This window comes from Phyllostomus hastatus, unplaced genomic scaffold (genome assembly GCF_019186645.2).
Source record: "Phyllostomus hastatus isolate PE091 unplaced genomic scaffold, TTU_PhHast_1.1 phas_contig_40, whole genome shotgun sequence".
Taxonomy (NCBI): Eukaryota; Metazoa; Chordata; class Mammalia; order Chiroptera; family Phyllostomidae; genus Phyllostomus; species Phyllostomus hastatus.
The window spans coordinates 73,577,826-73,604,243 of record NW_025333872.1 but is presented as its reverse complement, the minus strand read 5'-3'; the positions used below and the strand labels follow the sequence as shown (position 1 = coordinate 73,604,243).

Below are 26,418 nucleotides of genomic sequence, written 5' to 3'. Positions count from 1 at the left end.
AGCTCCTGCCCCTGGCTAAGGCTGGACCTCCCCAAACACTCTAGATCCCCCTTCTCCTATCCTTGTCTCAACAGTTATGGGCTCCCTGGTGGCTTCTTCTACACTCTTGGTGAGAATGGAACAACTGAGAAACCTTTTTTGGAGCACAAATAGCAACATGAGTGAAAAACTTTAATGTCTGTAACTGTATTCTCGCGGGCACTGCTTGTAGTGATGAGAAAGTGAAGACCCCTCAGATTTTCATCCACATGAGAGCAGTTAAAAGAACTATGACAATTCAGTGTAATGGAATACTACCAAATGGTTAAAAAATATTATGTATATATACTGCAGAAGATACACTGTCACAAAAGCAAGCACAAACTATTATGGATGATACCATTAATATGTAAAAGAGAAAAATGTACATGTACATATTTTTACACGAAGAGATAACATCTGGAGGAAATACAGAAAACTACTAAGAGTTGTTATCTCTGGGATATTAAATCAGGGAAGAGGATGGGAGAGGACTTATTTTTTGTAATATATACTCTGATACTAGTTGAGGTTTTCATGATGAGCAAACATTACTGCTATAATAAAAAACTAGACAAGCTGAAATAAATATTCTTCAAGCCCAAGAGTTGAAACACGCTACAAACACAGGCCTTAAAAGGATCCCACTCCCTTTTACACCTCAACATCTCAAAAGCAGTCTGTGCTTACTGAATCTGCTTTCTCACCACACTTTCCTAAAATGCAGCTTTTCGGAGAACTAGTAAGCACTCATTAGTATTTGGAAAGCACTGCCCCATGGTACTCTCTCTGCGACTGTGCACTGTCACTCACTGCGACCCTCAGCATCCAGCCATCGGGTGTGGCCACATTCTTGAGAAGCCAAGGCTTGCAACAGATTCACTAAGTGAAAGGTTGCTATGGAAAGTGAAACTAATGCACAAGATCATCTCACTCTTTTGGGGACATGTTTAAACAGATGGACACCCCTGGCTCAAGGGAGGGAGCAATTCTAAGAACCGTTCTCAGTCATACAGGGTGTGGCAAAAGTAGTTTACAGTTTTTCATATGGAAAATAATGTAATAATTAATAAATAATAATACAAGAGTAAGATCTGTGTTTCAAATACTCAGTATTGTAAATGTACTTTTGCCTCACTTTGTATATTAGACTAAGATATATATAATTGACTTGGACAATTTTTCCTGAAAAATTTCACAGAGATACCTCAAAATAGTAAAAAAAAAAAAAATACATCTGTTGATCTGTTCCTTATGCTAAAAAACATAGTAGGGCGCCCTGATTCATGGTGTGGTTCACTTGGTTGAGCATTGTCCTATAAACTGAAAGGTCACTAGTTCGATTTCTGGTTGGGCCATATGCCTGCATTGCAAGTCTGGTCCCCAGTCAGGGTGTTAACCAGATGTAATCGACTGATGTTTCTCTCCCTCTCTTCCCATCTCTCTAAAAATAAATACATACAATCTTAGAAAAAATTTTAAAAGAACATAGCATGGGAAAGACTACCTCTTAGAAGCTGTGTGGCCTTGTATACATCACTTAACCTCTCTGAGCTTAAGTTCTTTCATCTAGAGAATAGGGATGAAAAAGCATGACCTGCAGAGGAGTTTTGTAAAGATTAAATGAAGTAATACACAAAGAACACTAAGCACCATGCCTGGCATAAAATAAGCGCTCAACAAGTGGCATATTTTCCCATTATTTAAATTCCATAATCACCATTTTATTTTAGAAATAAAGATGAAGGAAAGCTTACCTCAGCCACAGTGAGGACGCAGTACACAGACTGATGCTCAGGGTCCACGCCTTCTAATTTCATGCCGACTTTAAACCCGTTTTTATTGTATGGAAAGGACTGATACTATAATAAAAAAAATGACAGCATTCTTAGTTAATTTTTATCCTGAAGGTCTAATTAAAAACATGAATAATCACCATTCTTAAATAAAGACTATTTAACCAAATACATAATTTTTAAAAAATCTGCACCTGAGGATATGTTTATTGATTTGAGAGCGAGAAGGAAGGAGGGAAAAATATCAGTTACTTCCTATACATGCCCCGACTGGAGGTCGAACCTGCAACTTTTGGGTGGACAGGATGATGTTCCAGCCAACCAAGCCACCTGGCCGGGGCCATCACTGATTTTCTCACCTTGTGGAAGGATGCCCAGCCAACTGAGCCACAGGGCTGAACAAAGTTTTTAAAATTAAAAAACAAACAAACAAACAAAGGATCACCTAATGATACAATAGAAAATGGACGAAGACCATAAACAGGTAAGACCATAAATGGGTCACAGAAAAGGAAATTTAAATGTCTTATATATTTGAAAAGTTGCTCAACTTCACCCACAAGAGTCCCACAAAGTGAAATTACACAAAAATATATTTCACTTAGCAGGTTGGTCAAGACAAAAAGGTTGATAAGCTGTTGGCAAGACTCTAGGGAAACAGGCCCACACGCACATCACTAGCAGGAATATGAACCGGTACGACCTCTAGCCATCCCATGGTATCTATTAAAAATATTCTCTTTGACTCAGCAATTCTAATTCCAGGAAATTATCCAACAGACTTACTCACATATGTGCAAAATGACAGGTGTACAGGTTATTCACTAAAACATGGCAAAAGATTTGTGTATCTATCTTTCATATGTATATGGAGTATTCCATCTTATGTCTAATCTATAATTTGAAGTGCTCCCTATTGGTTGACATGCATGTCATACATATGTGTGTGTCATATATTTGTCAATATGTCACATGTCAATCAATAGGGAGCAGTTTAAATTATTATGGAACAGCAATAAGATGAAATTGTATGCATTAATATAAAAGAACAATAAAGGAACTAATGAACTAAGATGAAATAATTTCCAAACTAAGTTAACAAAAAAGCAAAGCTGACAATATTTTGAGTAACATATGTTATCATTTGGTTTAACAGAGGGGAAAGGATTTGGGTGTGTATGTGTGTAGCTTATCTGTACATACAATTTCTTTTTTTTAGAGCATTGTTTTTCCTGTCCATGTTACTCTCTTTAAAAAAATTTTTTTTATTGTTCAAGTACAGTTGTTTCCATTTTCCACATGTAATTTCTTCTGAAAAATGTAAAAAGGCTATTCTTCAAAGAACCAAAGTTATAGAATATAATTATATATAACAAGTTCATAAGCAATAACTATTATGCTTAAATTAAATATGCTTAGTGTAGATGTACTCATCCTAACATTTACTAGTCATCACTTTTTAAAAAGTCCCTATGTTCCTACATATATAACAAGGTATTGACAACAGACTTATTACATACCATGATTAAATATAATTAAGTAATTTAAAACCAGGAGCCAGCAAACTATAGTCTATGGGTCAAATCCAGCCCGCCACGTGCTTTTGTAATTACAGTTTCACTGGAATACAGCCACGTTCATTCACTTATATATTGTCTGTGGCTGTTTTCATTAGAGCACTGAAGCGGAGCTGCTGCACTGAGACCAGACGCACCACAGAGCCTGAACGTTCCCCCTCTGGCCCTTTATTAGAAATGTTTCCTGACCCCTGTTTTGGCCCCCGGGCAGCAGCTCCTGGCTAGAACTCCACTTGGTATCTATACCTTTAACTGACTTTAAATCACTTACAATCAAATACTTCTATTATATTTACTACAGTAACTCGTTTTTAGACTTTTGTTGGAGTATCATAAACCTCAGTAACTCATTTTTATTCTCCCAAAGTCATGTTGTTGACATGAAATTTCATGCCAGCTTTTCTTTATCTACTAGCTTTTTAGAAATAGCAGAAGCATCTTTTATAATTAAGTGAAAGCTGGTCAATGCTGAGAGAAAAGGGCATGTGCACAGGTCTGTGCCCTTGCACACGCACGGGTGGAAGGTGTGCATGTACTGAGAGGTATCCCTCCACGTAAGTACACACATGAAAAACAGTACGTTTGAGAAATCATCCCAAGTCACACGTCCTAAACAGACAGTGGCAAGGACAACCGTGACTGCAGCTCAGTAGTGCAGCTCCTCTGCCCTTAGAGACAGAGCTCTCCAGGGAGCCAGACCTCTTTGAACAGCTTTGCTGGCACTGCCACTGCCTTCTCCTCTTCCAGGTAGGATGCCCAGCACCAGGCTTTCTTTCCTTTAGGAGGCAAACCTGAAAGGCAAGTGAACCACAGATGTACATGTGAATTCTACTTTCTTAAATACCACTAAGGCCTCACTCTTCTCTCATGACCACAGCTGGTAATTGTCTCTTCTCTTCCCTCCTCTGCCAAAGAAATGAAAGCTAAGCAGTGAACGATAGTGTACACCCACAGTAAGGAGGGCAGAAGAAAGACAGGAGAACTCAGGGTAAATTATGAAGACAGAGCAGGTCAAAACAGTACCACGGAAGCTACAGGAAGTGAGCACTTCCAGAGGCAGGACCCTCAAAAATTTGCCTAAGAGATCAAGAAGTTGAAGACTGAAAGTGGCCAGTGCACTGAGTGGTTAGGTAATGGCTACCAATTTGGAAGAAAAGGAAGAAAACTGACTCAGTGAGGGCCAGATTTGGAGCAACAAAAAGATATATAAGTGATAATGATATGGTGTCAACTAAATTCAATTTTATTTTAGATTAATCTGACAAATAATGGAAATAAAAGGAAGAATGCAATAGCTTGATAGGTAACAAAATTAAAGAGAATGGTATTTTGGCAGTGAGACTGAACCAGCTAAGGTGGAGCTCATGAAGAGAAAAAAGTCTGAATACCTAAGGGTTAAAAATAAAGGACTAAAGAAACAAGGTCCCAGAGGAGACAGGGCCCTGAGAACAGAAATGAAGGAAAAGGGAGAGAAAGATAAATGACATTTTTTGACGCAAAGCGGTAAGAAACTGAGAATTGACTCCCTTTAATCTCAGTAACATAAAATAGAAGTCATCCCCCCCACATGTGAAAGGCAGGCTGTATGCTTGAGGCAGGTAGAAATACTTCAAACTCTTTTTGAAGACTTAACAGACAAACAACCAAGGAATGCATCCAATCACAGAAGAGAAGCACTGGGTTCCTGACCCTGATTTGGTGGGAGTGAAGCTGTGCACAGCAGACTGACCTAACAGGAGGAACTGCTCAGGCACATGTGGCAGCAGATAAAACCCAGTGGAGGCCACTGAGACCTCTCGGACAATGACATAAGGTCCATGCCAAAGGAAGTGGTGAGTTCATCCACTCAAGTACTAAGGGAAAGGGCCTGAGGGCTGGATTCCTCATGAGAATCAAGCGCTGCCAGGGGAACAACCAAAAAGAAAATGGTCAGGAGGCTATGGTTTGAGAGAAACTAAAAGAAACTTACAATATTAGGAAATGAACAAGAACACAGGTTTTAGTAAAGGTACAGAAGTAAATGAAACCTATTTGATGAGCACATAAAGGAAGATGTTCTTGTGTTTGCCCGACACTAACTGGAAGACCATACTAACTTCCACTCTTTCCCTTATCTACTTCCTCAAAACCATAATCTTTTTTTAATCTTTACTGTATTTTTTCCTTTACCATTTAGTCCCCTTATACCCCTTTCCCCCAGCAATCATCAAAACCAAAATCTTTACTCACAAAATTTAATAAAAAAAAAAACACAAAATGAAGTATACCTTAACTGCCCTAGCATGTATTACAACTAAGACTAAAATGTCTACCTGCATGAAATTTTTTAAATTTCATAAAGTTGCAAGTGAAACCTTTTTTTTTTTTTTAATCAACTCACTCTGCTTTAATACAGCTGAATCACCTCGTCTTTTCCTTCGGGCTCTCTGGGACCCCCTCAGGATTCTTCCATCTTGTTTGTTCTCCTACAATAAGAATGGAAAATTGTGGTTTTTAGAAGTTCATGAAATTGGCACTGACAAAAGTAGAAAGCTGTCAAAAAGCATTAATTTTTTTGTACTTTTCTACAATTTAGTGTCCTAAGTTTTACGGAAAGTAAGAATATGCCATTTAGTGTTGCTTTCAGCCTAAGGTCCTTACGAAAGGAGCATTCCCAACAATTACACAGTAGAATAGCAGCGATCCTGCTCCTGCCTCCGTGGAACACTTTCTCCACTGGGCTCCCTGACCGCTCTCTTCTGATTTTGCCCACACCTCAAGGGGCCTCTCTTCTTAGTCCCTTTGCTGGTATCTCCTCCAAGTCCCCTAGGTTTTAAAGATAATCTGTGTGCCAATATCCCCAGTCCATCCTCCAGCCCTGACCTCTTCTTTGATGCCACACTCACGCATCCACCTGCCTGCTTGGGATCTCCACTTGGATGTCAGCATCTCAAACTCAAGATGCTCAAGTAACTCTAGGTTCTATACTCCAGCCTTGCCTTCCCATCCTCAGTAAATGGCATTAGTATTCAGTAAGTGGTTCAAGACAAAATCCTAAGAGTTATCCTGGATTCTTCTCTTTCCTTTACACACCAACAACCCTACCTCTAACACTGATCCCAAATCCACTGTTCTATCTTACACAGCCCTCCTAGCTAGTCTACTGCAATAAAATCCTAATTGGTGCCCTGATTCCACTTTTGCTCTCCCATGTGAAAGCTAGAGCGATCATTTTAAAACATAAATTATATCAAAAGATTCCCTTGCCTTTACCTTTCCAATGGCTTCCCATCATGATCAGAATTAAATGAAAACCCACTACTCTGATATACCATAAAGCCCTACATGTCCTGGACCTCTTCAGCTTCCTCTTACTCTACTCTCAACTATATTGTCTTTTTTTATTTCTGCAAAGAAAACATGCTACACATTAGGAAGTTTTCCTTAGCTATTCCATTGCCCAGAGGGCTCCTCACCCCTAACTTCACAATGCTGGCTCTTTCTTATTATTTAGATCACATTGTTCATGCCACCTTCTCTGGGGCGGCCTCTCTTAACAAAGGGAGCTTAACACAACCCAGCTTAACAAAGTCAGCAAATCCTAATGCCCTATTGTAATTTCCAGTACAGCACTTATTATAGGCTGACACTTGTTTATTTTACTACATGTTCTCTTAGTAAGAATGTAATGTCCCTGAGAGTAGAAACCCTGTCTTTCTGCTGTCATGTTCATCCCTGCATTCTCAGCTCCTAGAACAGCTGACTCCCAAATAAAAGTTGTTCAACACTGATCATAAGGGAAATGCCACAAGACCTCCAGGTTTTACTTTGATAAGAACCATTAATACAAGGTCTGTCCAGAAAGATCAAGCCATGTTATATGGAAAATAGAGACATCTATTGAAGAAATACAACATACAAGAAACACTGTACATGGGACAATGACCCCTAAGTCCCCTTCAAAGGAGGCACCTTGGGGCCTCACACAGTTCTCCCAGTGTCATTAATGACGGTGGCATGATGTCTCTTCTACTCTGGTAGCAGAAGCCATGGAACAAATTTTGCCATGGAACAAATTTTTCATGCCAAGATCCTACATCAAAATCTCAGATGGAGTAGTTTTTGAAATCACCAGATCAGCTTCTAGTTCTCACACTATCAGTCACTGATTTTTGTTGACTGCAGCCTGTACATGTTCAATACTCTCAGGTGTTCTGCTTGTTGCAGGCCTTCTGAAACATGGATCACTTTCAACAGATTTTCAACCACCTTTAAAGCTTTTGTGCCACGCTTTTATTTGTGTCGCACTCACTGCATTGTCCCCCAAAACCTTGAATCATCTGACTAGTTTCCACAGAGGAATGTTCAAGCTTAACACAAAATATGATACAGATTCGTTGCTCTACTCACTCATTTTGAATGTGACATAGTACACATGCTCACTCAACGGAGTCTACTGGCCCCACTGACTAGTACAGTGAAGTTATCATTGTTCACACATGTGTATTCAGTCCACTCTCCTTGGCTGCCAGGTTACACTGATGTCACGCAAACCATACTCATTATATTAACAATGGCTGGACTTTTTCTGGATAGACCTTGTATATTCTTTAGGGGGAAGATATTTATGTCTTAATTCACATATTTTGAATTAATTCTCCCCAAACATACCTGACATTGTCCTGCCATTTTCTACCTACTCACATAGTTTTTTAATGAGATCTGTCTGCCATTTACCAAAATGGGATTGGGCTCCTGCTATCAAGAAACCAAAGACTCATTTGCCAAACTTAAGGTCTGCTGTTGCCTCTTTCCCTCCAGTAATAAATCCCAGCACATCCTCCTTCTTCACCCTAAGGGATGGGTGCTATTATTCACTATTCTCATTTTAAGATGAGGACCCACAACAAAGAGAGAGCAGGTAGGTAACTTACTGATGGTAATGGAGAGGTGTGAAAGCAGCATTTGAAGTCAGTAACGGGCTGCAGAGCCAGTGCCTTTGACCATGATGCTACCACTTAAGAAGCACCCCTGTGTTCCTGGGTAGTTGTGTAAGAGATACTAACCATTTCATCATCTCTCTCTTCTCCATCCTCCTTGGAATCGGCTTTCAGAGAAAGTTTTGGTTTTTTCTTCCGACTACACTTAGCGTCTTCTTCCTCGTTGTCTTCTCCTATGTCCCTTTCTTCCTTCTGATCTCTGCTGTGTTTATAAACCCAAAATAGTGACAGGAAACAATACTTATTAAATACCTACATGTTGAGTATCAATGCAAATTTTTTTCAAACATCACCCTCCAAAGGAAAAATATTTAATTACCAAAAGAAATGTATAAACATTATAATATCATTAATAAGGAACACTTTGATCCATTATCATGCATGACATTATCACGGTTAGAAATTAGAAATTAGCTTCTACGTTAATTTCAAAAGAGGACAAGCACAATATGTGAAACATATTCCTACAAGTTTAAAATTATTTGTCTTTCACATCTGGCACCAATACTAATAAAGGATTCACTTATTTAAGGACATTTTAGTCTTCAGGGCAACTTTAAAGCAAAAATGTATTAAGAATGTAACTCCAAATGAAAATGGCCAAGTGTAACTTAGTAAAATATCAGCTGGCCAACAAAAACAGACAATTCACAAGACTGTATTGACTAACATACATGCGAAACTCCACCAAAATATAAATGTCAATTCATTTATTGGTAGTATACACTTATATGTCAAAATTGCATCTTCTCACTAATAATTTGAGTTATACCAGATGGTCCCCCAAGTGGCAAAGTGACTCCTCTGTCAGTCACATCTGATGGCCATGTCCTGTATTTCTCAGTCTGCCCTGAGATCAGCACTAACATAACCCATTACATTACTCACTATGACCATCTTCACCCAGTTGATTTCCAATCAGCTTTATTGCATTTGTAGAGTTTTAGGTGAGTTACCTCAGAACCCCCCAAATATAAACAGAACTGTGTTTCCAAAAACATTAGTACCATCAAAAGATGTATGTAGTCCAGAGAACTTTAAATACTTTTAGCTGAGAAACAGTCAAATTAATGTAAACAGAAAGATAAGCACGAGACAGAAGTTGCACCACAGGTTAAACATAAGTAGTAAAACTCAGATCAGACAAGACTGAAGTCATTAGGTCCAGTAATGAGATCAAGGTCCATTTATTTCTATAGGGAATGTCTTTGAAAAAAACGGGGGGGCATGAAAGGGTGACAGAGGTCAGAGAGCCTCTTGTACTGCCAAGCACCATGACCTTAGACTCTAAAACCCATTTTATAGATGGAATGGAGCAAAAACCTACTTGTCTTTGACATGCCGAGTACAATTCTGGCTGCAAAAGTTTCCTCCAGAAAGACACTCATCTACGTTGCCATACTGACAACAGTTCTCACAGAATGGAAGCCCTTCTACTTTCACTGGCTCCTTCAACCTGAAAGGCATCCCAGTCTTCTCTGAAAAAACTAGAAGATGAAAAGAAGAGGAAAAGTTTAAAACCATGATAGAAAACAGTCCCAAATACACTTAAACATTGCCTTCTAATAATGTTGTTAGCAACACAATAAAAGAATAATGTTTGTTGAATGGATGATTAAACTACAGCATTTGGGAGAAAGAAGAGGATGAGTTTGGTAGAAATCACTCAAATCATTTACATAACAAAACAATTCTGCAGAAAAGATAAAAAGCTTGTCCAAAGATTTTTCTACAGAGTTCAAAGTAAAATGAAGAAAATTTCATTAGTCACAAAATTCAGAAGATGTGTCTTTGACAAAATTTAAAAGGCGCTATCTATGTTATTTCATGTTCATTACACTTTGATGAGTAATTCTGTTTTACTAAATTGGTTAAATTAATGTCTCTCTGTTTTCCTTTTAATGTAGCAGATCTCCTGAATCATAATTATCCAAATCATTTAGGACTCACATTTCCTTTCGCTTGAATCATTAGGCTAATCATTCATTCAGCAAACATTTATTAGGCACTAATTTAAGCTAGACACTGAAAATGACAGTGCAGACCTCGCCCAAGAGAGCTCACGGTCCAGAAGAGAAGACAGGTGAGAAGACCAGTATTTGTAATAAGAAGTGACACATGCAGTAACTGAAGCAGGAGCAAGTTCCAGAAGTAGTACAGAGGAAGAAGTGATACAATTGGCCTGGTGTGAGGTCAGGGAAAAATTTTTGATATAAAACCTCAATGGGGTTTTGAAAGGCAAAAAAGGATTTAACAATTGGTGAAAGAGAGAAATAGCGTCCCGGCCACAAGAAACAGCATGAGCAAAGGCAAGGATGCAAGAAGCTGCATGATGTGTTGGGATAATTGTGTGTAAGTGCTACCGGAGCACCAAGTACAAAGAATGGAGCAGAGAGCAGAGAGACAAAGCAGATGGATGCGGGTCACCCAGATGACTATATGTTTTGCTAAAGAGAAACAGAAACTGGTGAAGCATCAGATAAGCAATCTACATAAGTTCCTCTAAATTCAGTGTACATGATAAACTGGGTGAAATTAGAAGCAGAATGTTTCTTTAGGAGACCCCTGCAATAGTTCAGGTGAGAGTTCATAAGGGCTTAAATTAAGGCAGTGGCAGTGACAATAGACAGAAAAGGCCAGATCTGAGACATATTTAGGAAATAAAAACCAAGAGGATTAAGTAACAGGCTATGGGGCTGGGGAGAACACACTCAGGATGACTCCTAGATTTCTTGCTCATCCACTTGGGTAGATGGTTCTACCGACCATCAATTGAACTATGGGTTACAGAAGAAAGAGCAGGTTGGGGGGGGGGAGGGGAGAAAGAAATAGAAAATGAATTGCATTTCAGACATGGGGAGTTTGAGGTACCTGTGGGACATCCAGGTGGAGATGTCCAGTAGGCAGGTGGAAATACGGGCCTGGAGCTCGGGGGAGAGGTCGGGGCTGGAGATATAGATTTAGGAGTCATCAGCATATAGGTGTTAGTTACAACCATCGGAGTAGATGAGAAAAAAGTGCCAGGCTTTTGACTAAATCACCTGGGTAGGCTATTACATGGATTTACTTGATAATTTCCAATTAACCTGGTGCTATTACAGATCTGGCATTAGGAGAGAAGACAGTTAATGGTTATTTTAAAATATAAAAGCTGGTTCCAGATCAGTTTCATTATAGAAATTTACCTTAGAACATGTGACATGAAGATCACCCAGGATTTTCAAGGTTTCAGCCTTTTATAAAACCTTAGATATTCTTATTTAAAAACTTTCAAAAGAAAGAAATAATGCAGATGACCCGTTCTTACCTTCTTGAGCAGTTGGTACCATCCAAGTCGTAGTAGCTGTTGCTTTTTTCACGTTTTCCATCTCACTCTCATCTGTTATAACTTCCAGGGCTCCAAACTCATTTACTCGGAACTAGTGACAATACAGCAGAAAGAGGCAACATTTACAAAAGTGTTCAAAATAGTCATCATTTAATGGCTGGTCCACACAGTCCCTAAGAAAAAAAATGAACTACATTTGAAAAGTTAATTAAAACAATCATATCTAGACGAGCCTTCTGCAGATATCAAACCCTTTGCGTTTTACTCATTTGGGCATTTGGGGAAGGGGAAGGGGACTGGAACAGAGCAGTAAGGGGCTTCTCAGGGATATAAACAACCAACCCTGCATGCTCCTGTGGAGCGTCCAGCTCCCATGTATGGCCTGTAACTTCAAACACCATTTTTTTTGCTAAGACTTTTCCCTTATATTACAGCTTATTTGATCAGCAAAATAAATAAAAGGAGAATTACTGTTTTCCCAGGAATCAATTGGTCTCGTCCAAGCTCACCTAGTTCAGAAAGAAGGAATCTCTCTATTCCAGAAAATACTACTGGCATATTCCATGTTGATATCTATATTCTAAAATGTGAACAAGGAAGGCAGAAGTGTGCCTGGGGGGAGAAGCGTGCACGGGTCACATGACTCCAGGCGCTACACTTCCTCTTTCCTTTCCCTACTCTCTAGGATTCTCCATCACATTCATCTCTCATCTTCTAAAGTGACTGGTAATATCTCTGACAACTGAAAATGCCTACTAGCTCCAGGACAAGTTTATCACTAAAAAGGAAGGGCATTTTGATTCCACAGACATTTTGACTCCAGATATTGAAAATTTCCTTTTACTGCATGGCAAGCTTCAAAGTATGTTTCAGTAACAGCCTGGTTGCACTGCGTGTGTGTATGTGTGCGCATGCACGCGTGTGCACTGCAGGCTGAACCACTCCCGGTGTGAAGGGGTCCCGTCGTCTTTGAAACAGCTGAGTTCACTCTCATATTCATGAGGTTCAAAGTTTTCTGTATTCCTTCTGTTTTCCCATAAAACAGAATGACATTAAGGACCCACTCATTTTAACAGGTGGTGAAGAGCAAGGAAGCTCAAAATACAAAGGGATAATAAAACTTTTTGCTTCAAGTTTTTAGATCTTACGTAGAAATATATATGAGATGCAAATAAATAGATTTGGATTCAAGTCAGAAAAATCTTAAGCCAGTATTCTTTCCACCAGGTGAAAATAACACCTTAAATAACTTCTGCACGTAGTCCACAATCATTAAATGCTTTCTAGATGGAACAGGCTGAAATAATTAAGGAAGTGAAAACGTTTTCTCCCAACTACATATTCCAGGCACAAATTTCAAGGTAAGATGTGCATACTATAGCAAATGTGTTCACCTAAAAAATGTCAGCATAGGAGATGGCAAAAAGTTAATTAGAAGAAAATACCTAAAAATAAGTTTTTGGGAAAAAAATTTAATTTTAAAATGATCAACTGTGAAAACAGAATATTTCAAAATAAAGCTGACAGTACCATCTACTGGGCAAGAGTAGAAAAACAAGCCATAATGATTATTAATTAATGATATTAAAAATATGATAGAATGCCAATTCTAATAAAAATTAAAAAAAAATCAGGCATTAACTTGATAATTCAATCCAGGAAAGTAATTTTATGTTTATTACATGCGAGTGTTTATTTATACTTACTCGACAATCACAAAATGTATGAAATAGCACCAAACATTTCAATTACAAATAAAGTCTCCCAAGGCATAAGTTTGCACACTGCCGCTACACTACAAACTACCCTGCAATTCAAACACTGAGGAAGAGAACACCATTGAGTGAAATCATCAAACAGAAATGCAGGCCTATGACCCCCGAAAGCTTTAGGCTCAAATATTTTCAAAGTTAAAAGATGATGTTCCCATAATACAACATTTAATCCCAATTATCTTTTCCTTCTCCTATTATTTAATGCCTGTAAAACTGACCTATAGTTTAAGCACAAAGTAAAGATGCAATGGCACTTAGGGAGAGTTGACCCCTGTGAGCCAGGGATCCACAGATGGACATTTAGGGGTGAATGAACCCCATGAAATGTATGCATACTTAGGATACGGGCACATACATATCTCTTTGGGGATAGGATTCATAAAGTTCATCACATTCTCTGTGGTATCCTATAACCCTGAAGGGTAAAGAACATCTACTCTAACCAAAATTACTTTATCTCAGAAATTAACCTTGAGGTGTTTTTTAAGGATCCTATCACATGCAAAAAAGACAGAGGGATCAACTTCTTTCTGGCTTCTCGATCTGGATTTTCTGTCTCTTACACAGTATTATTTTGCTGTAGAAAATGCTGGACAACACAGGTTGCTAGGTGCTATTAACATCACTGGAGTTCCACAGATGAAATTCCAGAAAAACTGACACATTTACTAATATTGTTTTTTCAATAAAACACTCAGGTTCTGAAGTTGGTAATGGTTTTATGAATGGTTTTAGAACCAGGAAAACTGGAAATAACAAATTATATTTGAAGTTATTCTTTTAACTTAGAAATCTAAAAAGCAATGTGAAAATTTATCAAGTCGCTCCATTCTAACCAAGAATGTCAAAATTATAAACTTTACAAAGGGCTTTATTAAGCAAATTAAACACATTAGCTAACATCGTAACATTTTCTGTAAGTGGATACATCGAGGCCAATCAGAAAACAATTACATCTAAAATACATAAAGACTAGCAAAGGTTTTGTTTGTTTGTCTTGGCTTGAATTACTTTTAATTGATTCCATTCTCTTCTTTATTTTTGCTCGTAAAGGGAAAAGATCTGTTGCCTATTTTTTGTTTGTCTTTAATAATAGATCATTAAAAAACTGCTGAAGTTACTATTTTTGTTTCATTATGCTTAATGCTAAAATTTAGTTCTACTTACCAATCCGTTTTAAGGACAAAGGTATTTGCTAACTCAACTGGTCTGAACACTAATCAAGACGAGGCAAATTGTACACTAAGTGCAGTGAGTTTTCCAGTCGGGTTTCTGTATTGCTGCTGTTAAGTGGTAGCTATTCTTACTGGAAAAGATGCTATCGCTCTCAAAGGTATATCTGCATTTTACCCAGGGACTCTGAAAAACTAAATCCTTATGACCCGGAGGAATTATCCTCAGTGGATGAATTTCAGACATAATTAGAAGTTCAGGTAGAGAAATTGCTTTAGGGAAAGGGAGCCCTACCATACACGTCTCCACCACCACTTACTGCCTGCCTGTTCTCATGGCTAGCCTTGAGATAACAACCTAAAAATACTAATTTTCATTTTAAAAGAACACATTAAGCAATGGTGAAGTTTCCAAAGCTTGTTTAAGCAAAAATGTCTGCTTAATGACCACAAGATTTTACATAGGGCCAGTGGACACTTGCTCCCCCCCCCTCCCCACCCCCAACACTGCACTTTCTTATGCTAGTCCCTCTCCTGGACACCTGCCTTTCTCTTCACCTCCTCCCATCCCTGCCTTCACACACACACTAGACCCTTACCCATTTTCAGGCACCTGGAGCTCACATAACACGTGTTTTCCAAAGCTTTCCTGATCCCTCCAACTAAAATAGTACCTCCTTAAAATGCTATAATACTGTCTTTGCATCTCTCTTTTGATAGGAAAATGTTTTCTCTTTAGACTGTACTACAACAGTGGTAAGAGAATTAATATCAAAAAGCCTTATTTTAGGACACAGTGCTGCCAATAACTAATTGACCTTGAGCAAATGACAACCACTGTGGGTCTCCATTTCCCATCTGTAAACTGACAACAGTGGGAGAAACCACATACCTCCAAAGGTTAAAGAAAGGCATTAAATAAAAAGATGCAGGTAAAATGTTCAACAGAGTAAGTTCTCTATTATTTATACCACTACTGCACCAAAACACAGAACTTTTGCACTAGCTTTAAATAAGGATGGGTAAGTCCCGTGGAGGGGTACAGGAGATTCCAGCAACATGGAATAATAAAAAAGGTGTGAGGTCTTCAACTGGGGGTTTGGCTGGCAAGGAGACAGGGTGGCACTGAGTACTGAAGTGAGAGGCAGGCAGAGAGGAAAGTTAAGGCCAGGCCATGAAAAAACTCTGGTGGCACACTGAAGGTACCCGACCTTTATACCATGAAAGACTCAGACAACTGCCCAAGGATTTTAAGCAGAAGAGTGATACTTGCATATAACTTGCCTGGCCAGCAATCAGAAGGCTTTCACAGAAAAAAAATTCGTTCGAAATGGCAATGTACTGCTGCATATAAAAACCTGTTCCCATGACAAGAAATTGACTTCTGTGTATTAGCTGATTGCATTAGCTGAGTTAACCTCAGCTGGTTGTCTTGGAATAATAGCATCCTGTTTATCAGGAAATTCACACATCTATAACCCACGCTTTAGTAGCATAAAATAAGCAAAGCTTGATGTGAAAGAGGAAATTTCATGATTTATTCAAAGTTCTTTCTAACATCTTAAATTTGTGAAAAATTAATCTTGCAGATCTCTTGAGCAACTCAAATTTTCATAGAAGAAGCAAGTGAATTAGAAATCCTAAGCAATATAATCAACTGGCTAGTCTCTGAATCTCCCTGAATAGAAAGGATAGGAAGGTAGAAAATAAGTTTTTAAATTATTTTTTAAGTGAGCATCAAACGATCTACAATGCATGAAGTGAACTGGATACATGGCAATTGCTCAGTTAGATGAGCCAGAAGTCAAACCAAATAACTCAGATTCTAATAACCCGCTAAATGGCTTCGTTACCTTATTACCTTAATAAAAGCAACAGGTTATTTCCTAAAATGCATTGCTTAGAAAAACCTTCAAGCAATCTAAATTTCTTAGGGATGAAAATTATATTCTATTGTCAAAATCTAACTAAAATTACAAATTCCATTATCTACCAGATACCTCCAAAAATCCACTCAAAAGGGATAAAAAATTACAAGGGAATGAATGCAGCAATGAAAAAGGGAGGGTGGCAGTTACATATTATATCACAAAGTCAGAACAGATTAATTTAAGTGTTTTACATATATGTTTTTGAATCCTCATAACCACCTTTTATGACATAGATCCTACATCTCCATTTTACAGGTAAAGATTCTGAAAATTAGGGAATTGAGATAATTTGACTAAGCTCTTGAGGCTAATATGTGGCTGACATTATCAGAGTCAGAGAAAGAGTTCCTTCTTTCTCAAAAATTCCAGTACTCTATTTCCAAGATATCTAATCCAGATGAACGTTCAGGGAATGTTAGAGCAGATAAAATCCTTAGTATTTATTTAATCCCTTATTTTACCAGAGGAAACTGGCCCAAAGAGACCAAATGACTTATTTAAGATCACACAGACGAAAGCTAAAATCTCTCCAGATTTCACTAAACCTCACTACAATAGTTTTGTTAAGCTAAACTCAGATAGATATGTTGGCATATTGCCCTTCATTAAACCTAACCCAACCAAAATCCAAGTATTTTTCCAGTAACAGACTGTCCAAATCTCATGATGAACAAGAACAGGCTGGGCTGAGACACTTGTCAAGGAAACACTAAAAGGGACTGGATTATAAGAAGCCATTAGGGGGCAGGAATTTCTGTCCAAGACAGTACAGAACAGCAAGCATGAGAGAGGTAAGCCAACAGCCTGTTACGGAGATGGGAAGTTCAAACACGTGAGTGACCAAGTACATACACAAAGTCTAAAAGGCCACAGATAAGTTCAAGGTCCCAGAGATAGGATCAGAGCAAAAGCAAATTTGAAATGAGAGGTGAGGGGGATTGATTTCCCAGATGGGCACTTGCATAACCATGTTTCATGGGGAAGCAGATGTGGTCCTTGAGAGCACTTGGGGTCCTAGAAAAAAGGGGCAGGGTGAGCCCCTAGAAAAGGAGCATACAAAAGGAAATAATCATTCTTTGAAGAGAGTTCTCATCTATGCAAAAGCAGTCTGGTTCACAGGAAGAACCAGCTTTTGAACATGTGATTCTGTAAAAACCTGTATCTACACTATGAATAACTCAAGGGAGGCAAATCATCCTGTATATTCAACATTTTATCATTATCCAGTTTTTAAACGAGAAAACTAGTGCACAGGGAAGGTGGTTATTTATTGGAATTTCCAAAGCCCATTACTACAAATATATGAAGCCAGGTCTTCTAAGCCTACAACTGTCACATTTATTGTCCATCATGATAAAACCAAACCTGAGATGATCCTCTTTGAGGCTGTAATTCACTTTCCACAAAATGAGCACATGCTGCCAAAATAGTCCTTAGTCTCCTACCCCAAGTGACAATGGCTTTTCCCAAACCGTGAGCATCTCAAATTGTCTTGCAAGTTTATCGTAGAGATCTAAGTACCATGTAAAATCTACAGAATCATGCCTAGTATTTTTGATTCTTATTTTACATATGCATGAGATTTATTTTAATAAATACATGTACATGTGTACCACACATACAACTCTATGTAATAAAGATAGCTTACCTTTAAGTCGCTTCCTGGCAATGTACCTACTCCATCTTTCCAGTCCATAACACTGAATACATCAAACTCTTGCCCACTGGTGCTGGAGGCAGATTCAGTCATGATTATTTTTTTTAACCTGGGATGGGGGAAAAGAGCATATTACTAAATATTCCACATATGAATCAGTTTTTATTGCAGTGGTTATTACTTTAGTTTCCCTTAATTACATGATATTCTTTATCATACTATCCTATAATCCATAGACCTAAAAATAATTGCTCAAAATATTGACACTTGCCCTGGCTGGTGTGGCTAAGTGGACTGAGTGCCAGCCTGTGAACCAAAGGGTTGCCAGTTTGATTTCCAGTGAGGGCACATGCCTGGGTTGTGGGCCAGGTCCCCAGTAGGGGGTGGGTGAGAGACAACCACACAGTGATGATTCTCTCTCTCCCTCCCTTCCCCCCTTTCTAAAAATAAATATAATCTTTAAAAAAAATAAACAAAACTATAAAAAAGACCTAGAACATTTCACTGGTCACCTTTGGAGGATATATGGTAACCAACACTCATTATTTAGAAAAATAAATAAGGATTTATCCCATCTATATCATGAGACCCATGAAAACTGTATTTCAAGGTAACCAAAAATTGCTGGTGAGAGGAAATTTCCCTTTAGAAAGAATCCCTGCTAATGAAGAAAGGAATGCTAGAACTGAACCAGAACCATTTGCAACCCTTCACAAATTAATGGCTCCAGGAAACAACAGTCAATGGGTGCTAAGAACATAAACCCAACACCATTTATGAAGGAGTACTGCCAGGAAGAAAACACAATCTAACCTAATCTGATCAAGTCTATTCACAAAAAATACTGGGAACAAAGGAACATGTTAAATCACACCACAAACTTGTAAGAAACAAAACTTGGAATGTCAGAAACTCTTCAGCGACATTTCTCAAAGTATGGTCCACAGACACTGGGGGGCCTTGAGACCCTTTCCCAAGGCCCAGGAAGTCAACACTATTTTCGTAAAAATACTAGCACAGTATTTGCCTCCTTCACTGTGCTGGCATCCGCACTTGAGGCACAAACAAGGCATGAGCGGGTGGGTGAGCTGCTGTCCTCGTCTTCACCACCACGCACTCGCGGTGAGCAAGTGTCGGTTTCACTAAAGACCCTCCTTGATGGAGTAAAAGAGTAAATTGTATTGTCTTGATGCCTGAATATACATCCTGTTAATATTCTGTGTGATGACCAAGTCAGTACCATAAAGCGGTCGGGCATGCAAAGTGCCACAGCTGTCTCAAGGAAAAGTGCTTGCAAACTGTTTGAGACCAGCTGAAAAAGCGGTTGTCTCCGCCCCCCCGCCAAGAAAAAAAGCCATTTTTATTTAACAAATGATGTTTATTCAGTTTTGAGTATTTGGCGAATATTTTGTCAAAAATAAATGAAGTGAGCCTATCACATGAAGAAAAACACTGACAGCGTTTGTTGCTCATGATACAACTTAAGCGTTCAAGAGAAAAATCAGAGTTTGTGAAAACCTTGAATCCACCAACAGAACTTGACAGCTTCCTCTTAGCTACAGAATTTTCTAAGAAAATAGGTGGTAATATTCATGAACACAATTTTAAAATACTTCATAATAAAGTATGTCAACATTTGGAAGATCTGCATAACTGGGTGAAACAGTATTTTAGAAATGACCAATGCTTGATGGTACACAAGTAAAGGATCCATTCAAAGTGCAAGACAGACCAATATTTTTTAAAGTAACCGAGTATGAAAAGCTAATTGACAGAGTTTCAAACTGCACATTGCAACTAACATTTAAGGAACTGCCACTTGTCAAGTTCTGGTGTAGTGTCAAAGAAGAATGCCCACCATTAAATGGAAAGACTTCAAATATATCTCCCTTTTCCAAAGTCATACTTGTGTGAAGCAGGCTTTCTCCATAAACTTCCACCAAAACAACATATTGTAATAGACTGAATGCAAGAGTAGATATGAGAATCCAGCTATCTAATATTAAGACAGACATTAAAGAGATTTACCAAAATGTAAAACAGTACCATTTATATGCTTTTAATTTTGAACCTGTTTCATGAAGATTATGCTTATATATACACTAATATAATGGATTTACTACTGTATGCTTATATATACACTAATAATATAATGAATTTACTATTGTTATTTTAAAATAAGAAAATAGTTTAAATTATGGATTTTAATTTATTTTATTTTTAGACAGAGGCAAAGGGAGGTGGAAAGAGAAGGAGAGAAACTCCAGTTTGTGGCTGCCTCTCATGTGGCCCCCTGCAACTGGGGACCTGGCCTGCAACCCACGCATGTGCCCTGACTGGGAATTAATCCAGTGACCCTTTGCTTGGTAGTCTGGTGCTCAATTCACTAAGCTACACCAGCCAGGGTTATTTTAATTTGTAATCCAGTAAATAGTGATATAGTCTATACAAATAATAGTGCTCTGAGATTTTCAGTATTTTTAAGAGCATAAAAGAGACCTGAGACCAAAAAGTTGAGAATTTCTGCTGTCCAGGATAAAAACCTGTTTTATTCCACACCAAAAAAAAATTGTCAAGAAATGAAAAACATATTTTAAAGAGGAAGTTTGAAATCTAGATTAAAAGAAATTTAAGAGACATATTAACAACAATATCACAATTCATAGATGTTGTTTAGACACTGACTTGAACTATTAAAACAAAGATGGTTACTAGGAGAGGAAATATGAATGCCAACTGGCTATCTGATATCAGAGAAACACTACTGCTCTCTTACAGGAATGATGATAGTACAGTTTTTAAAGGGAGTTCTTTCCAGTATTTGTGGGATTCAAAATGAAACTGACACATGTAAAGAATTTGCTACAATCATCGGCAACATACTGGTAACTGTCAATATGTGTGAAAGGTCCCTAGTGGTTTATTATACTACATCTTGTTTTATATATGCTTGAAATTTTCTATAATAAAGTTATTTTAAGTATAGTCTATTTGAATATATAATACACATTCATTTTTAAAGAGTCAATAAAAAAACTTGTTTCTTTGAATTATAGCTATCTTCCATTGGAATTTACTAGATTTTTCAATAGTTACTTCTTTCCCTTTAAATTAGAAAATGTCAAATATACATACATTAAGTCTATATCTGATCATTTCAAAATTTACACAGTTTAAATTTGCAGAAGCATCAGATTTCACTATGATTAAGACTTAATCCTTAAAACAGGAAGTAGGATATAAAGGCCTAGTGAAGAGTTAATCTAAGAACTAGGAAAAATATTAATTAAATGCAGATTTGCACTTCCAGTCCCTGGCTCCTACCTCACTGAATAAAGATCGGTAACAAAACTGACTTCCCTGTATGGGGATGGAGGAAGGGCAACTATCCCCCTGGTGGATAAACTGGGTAAAACCTGAGTGATCCTTTAAAAAGAAAAAGTTTTACTGTTCTTTCTCTATGGTTGTAACAACATCTGTTCACCAGGCAGTCCATGTCAGACATAATACATACACTATCTATTTTATTAATTAGACCTCACCTTCTTCCAGAAAGATTCAAAGCAGCAGACAATTTACATCTATTATTTCATTGATTTCTGTTCTACAAAAAGCCAGGCAGCAGTAGCCCTCTAGGTCTACGTTCAAGAAAGTGAGAACCGCAGAACGGTCCAGTAACTCAACCAAAACCACCGTTGGTGGAATGGTGTAAGAATTCGAACCCAGGTTAGCCTGTTTCCAACCGAGCCTATTTTTCCCAAACATTCTCTAACCTTGTAGAATCTTGTGTCCTTGAGAACCTAGCAAAACTTAACTTTTCTCTGTATTGCTCCTTAGAACATAAATCTAGAAACCAGTTTTCCAGCACCAAAGTTCTTGAATTAATCTATACCAGTGCAATGCATACGCTTTTAATAAAATACCATCAATATGCTTATTGATAAAAATGCCATTAAGACATGAATATATGTATACACATAATACAAATAAATCTAATACAAATCACAATACAAATTTTCAATCCAAGTTAAAAACCTAAGTGTATAAAATTCATAACAGCAAAACCCTGTAAGTAAAAAGAGCAACAGAAAAGTAGTACAAAACTTGTATTACATGTCGTAGGGAATCCTTAGAATACGCTTTTGCCCTACCAAACATTGCTACTGTTACACAATGCACTATTCTGACTATAAACATGTATCTAAAATTTATAATTGTTTCCATCCACTGTTTTATTCTAAGGTTTGTGGACATTTTGCATAAGGTACTGTAGCATGAAAATATTTACTCTGTTCTCTTTCCCATGATCTAATTTTGAAGTTACTGGCTAGTTTCACTATCACAATTAGTATGAATAGCTAGGATAGATTAGGTGTTTTTCCACAATCTCGTACTCACGTAGAATAGCCAACAGCCAATATCATTTTAACGGAAGCTACCTCTATGACACGCTAAGTCTTTCTACCTTGTTACCAGCTGCAAGTGTGTGCATACAAACATACAAAATCCTTTCGCTCCAACAAATCATGTTTCTGAGAGGTAAGCAAGTTTTTTTAGTATTTAGAAGTGCTGTTTTATGTTTTACTTGAGAACTGGCACTATTTTATAATCCCATGGGTAGCCTGCAGTCCACAGGCCAGAAAAAAACAGGTAATAGTCACTTGCAACACAAGCCACAATCGTACTTCTCATTCTGTAGAAAACCCACCCCAAATCTCTCCTTAACGGTGCTGAGGTTTCCAAGAAAGTACCTTAGAAGTGTATACCACGATGGGTCGTCTGTGCTGTCAGAGGAGATCTACCATCTTCCTCCTAATCTCTTCTAAACTCTAATGGTCTCCAGCTCCCTGCTGATGTCAGAAAGGGACAGCTTTGGGGTTCAGATGTCCCGCAAATGTACCAATGCAGCGTTTGATTCCCACTAACATCTATGTTGTGGACGACAACAGCTAAAATCAAGGGTATTGATGTTCAGTGTGATCCTCCCAATGCCCACTATGGGTGTCTCACGAAGGAGATGACTTTACTAAAGATGGAGGTCACTGCTATTGGCACCTATACAATGTGTTACACTCCCAAAGGCCCCTTTTTGTGAAACAGCTCACTCTAGCTTTTACTAATTTTTGTTACTATCTTCTTGCCCTAAGCCTCCAACAAAACACCTGGAGGACAGACTGACATACAACACTGTTTCAGAATTACCTTTGGTTTCTCTCTCCTGTACTACTCCCTGCCTCCAAACCAAAGTGGTGCAATGTGACTCTCTCTCGGGATACTGTATATAATGCATGCACTTCCTCAATTTCTCATGTAAATAAATCCCTGGAAGTTCCGACCCACCATAAACCACCGGTAATCTAGTAACTAGATGGTGATGGAATTAGTTAATATCTTACATTAAAAAAACCCAGTGTTATGAGAATATGGGGAGGCAAGCCCTCTCATACATTGATGACAGCATTATAAATTGAAACAACCCCTATAGAGATCAATTTTCAAGAACATACCACCAACTCAGCAATCCTAATTCTAGAAATGTATTCTATATTTACTTGTACTTATGTATAATAGAAAAAATATAAAAGGTTATTCCCTGAATATAGCAAAAAACTGGGAACCCAATGTCCCCCAATAAAGGCCAGTGGTGGTGTGTCCATACAATGGCCCATGATGCCGCCATGAGACAAGCAGTGTGGCCTTTTACATCCTGATACATGAAAAGCTTCGAGATGCCATTAATACTGCGAATCTTATGCAAGATGCCGAAAGTTTATGCTGCCATTTATATAAAACAAAAGGGGCTATACATGAACATGGGGATTGCTTGGATGTGCACAGACTCTCTCTGCAGGGATCTGCCAGAAACTGGTGACACCGGCCGCCTCCAGGAAGGGACAATGAACGGTTTGCTGAAAGCCAGTCACGAGAGGGAACTTCTCTCAGGACATGCGCTTGTACCTGTTAAACGTTCCACACTTTTTTAACAAACTTAATTTAAAATGTTTTAAAATCCCATAGTTTATGTTCTAAAAGGTATGTCTTCCACGTTTGTTTCTGAAGGTAACCAATGAAAGCTATAACTTACAAGTCCCCAAGGAAAATCAACTTCCCCAAAGCTCTTGGGTCATTTACTAGTAAGTATTTACCTGTATATGCAAATGAATCAGTGCCACAGATCAATAAGAAAAGGAAGGGCAGGGTCCACTTTTCCAAGACTCAGGAATCAGAAGTATATATACAGCAGATCCTGGGCATTCGCACACCATTTATAGCTTCCACAATTCCTGAGTGACACCTGAAGTTCCAGTGACATACAGTAATTTGTCATTTTGCAGAGACTTGATTCTGAATCACACGGGTCATAAAGATGAGAGTGAAGAGCAAGCTGCCTCGACTGGCCAAGGCCCAGCTAGGCTCTCAGAGTGCTTAGTTTTAGTGCTATGAACATTGTAAATAAAGTGATAAAAACTTTTTTCTTGTTAAGAAATGAAAAAAACAAAATTAACTGCTAGTTGGTGCTAGTGTTGATGACAGAATGAGGGGAATATGGAAATGTTTATGAAAGTGATAGATCCTAGCCACAAAACTGAAGTTTCAGATAAATTAAAGATTGAAATGTCAAATGCAATGATGACTCAGACACATTTGTGTGAACAAAACTACCAAATGCTCCAAAAGGAAATCAGTAGAAAAGATGTGTGAATTTGTTTCAATAAGTGCTCCAGACAGTATAAAAATTGCTCATCAAGTGAGATAAGTAGTTAAGGTCTAGAGAGATCATCTGTATTTTTCACTTATACTTTAGTAACCTGAAGGAAGGAATCATGTGCTGTGATGAATTTTTTTTTAGGTTGAGAATTGGTGATGGTCTTGCAATATGTCCCTCACAACCATCAAGAATCTCTGGTGTTATTCTGACAAGAGATGAACAGAGTTTTGTGTGTCCTTCATGACCCTCCCTTCACACAGTTACTTCACTCAGAGCTGCTGTGAGTGGGTACAGCAGTGGCTCAGGGCGAGGACACGGACTCCTCTGGGGGTGGAGCTCCTGCGGCACAGTCAGGACAAAGAGCCGGCCTGGAGCTGAGATGAAGAGAGGATGACAGTCTCCTGAAAGACGTGCAACCCAATCTAGGATGCTCACACATAATGGGAAAGATGAGGCTTTACCCACAAACCAAAAGCTTGGATCTTCAGAGAAAGGGAGAAATGAAGATTACACCAATACCAGCTTATTTGACCCTCTGAACTACCTCTTAAGTAAGACTGGCAAGTATTCTTATGTTCATTTTGCAGAAGAGAAAAATGAGGTCACCCAGCCAAAAACAGACTTTTACCTCCCAAGACAGTGCTTCTTAGACATTAGCACAGTGCTCAATGTGTATCTGCACAACACAGGAGCCGATCTGACCTAAGGGTGAAAGTACAGGTTCTGGAGACAGACTGCTTGGGTTTAAATCCCAGCTTCAACATTTACTAGGTGCATAATCTTAGGCAAGGCATCTAGCATCTCCTGAGACTTAGCTCCTTCATCTGAAAAAATGAGATGGGAATATCTACTTTGTAGAGGTTTAATTTTTTAAAATTATACACGTTAGAGTGTTTTGCACACTGTGGATGCTCAGTCCACAATGGCTCCCATTACCCTGAAGAAAATGAGGGGCGCTCCAGCGTCCACAATCCCCCAAACACCAGTGTACCAGATGTGTGGAGCACAGCAGGGCAGAGGAAAGATAAATGCGCAGAGGCCAATACCTTTGCACCACACAGTCTATTTGATTTCTCAGGAGTCCAGCAATGAAGACAGGGAAAAGCAAGGGGTTAAGAGAACAATGGTAAGACTCTGGGATTTGACAGACAAGTAAATTTTCAAAATGAACTTGGGAAACTGATGTAAAGTCAGTAACTACTCATTTTTGCCAAGCTCTTACAACATTTTAACAACCAAAAAACTAAGAAGACATAATCTCTAATCACGACCCAAGACTAGGCCGCTGGCAATCTCACTGTGATATTTCTGCAGAGGAAGCATAAAAGCTTCCTCATGAACCAACTCTGGTTCCAGAACCTACTTTCAAAAACATGGTACAGACACAGACAGAAAACACGGTGAGAGAGTACAGCAAAAAGAGAGATGAAAGCTATGGATCCTCCCCAAAGCAGGGGCCAGAATGACTAAGGTAAG

At 38.4% G+C, this 26,418-nt stretch overlaps 1 protein-coding gene across 11 annotated transcripts in view; it reads right to left on the bottom strand.

Moving 5' to 3' along the window:
- The window catches only part of L3MBTL3 (L3MBTL histone methyl-lysine binding protein 3), a 98,364-nt gene that overhangs the window by 59,986 nt on the left and 11,960 nt on the right, over nucleotides 1-26,418 (bottom strand). For 7 of the 11 annotated variants that reach the window (XM_045843735.1, XM_045843740.1, XM_045843737.1 and 4 more), the window contains exons 3-10: nucleotides 18,225-18,342; nucleotides 11,678-11,789; nucleotides 11,242-11,316; nucleotides 9,698-9,857; nucleotides 8,437-8,572; nucleotides 5,772-5,856; nucleotides 4,091-4,182; nucleotides 1,776-1,880 (exon numbers count right to left, since the gene is read on the bottom strand). In XM_045843735.1, coding sequence (XP_045699691.1) covers nucleotides 1,776-1,880; nucleotides 4,091-4,182; nucleotides 5,772-5,856; nucleotides 8,437-8,572; nucleotides 9,698-9,857; nucleotides 11,242-11,316; nucleotides 11,678-11,789; nucleotides 18,225-18,326 — 867 coding nt within the window. In that variant the 5' untranslated portion in view covers nucleotides 18,327-18,342. The remainder of the gene's footprint in view (nucleotides 1-1,775; nucleotides 1,881-4,090; nucleotides 4,183-5,771; nucleotides 5,857-8,436; nucleotides 8,573-9,697; nucleotides 9,858-11,241; nucleotides 11,317-11,677; nucleotides 11,790-18,224; nucleotides 18,343-26,418) is intronic. The other 4 variants (XM_045843742.1, XM_045843741.1, XM_045843745.1 and 1 more) reach the window with 4 other exon arrangements.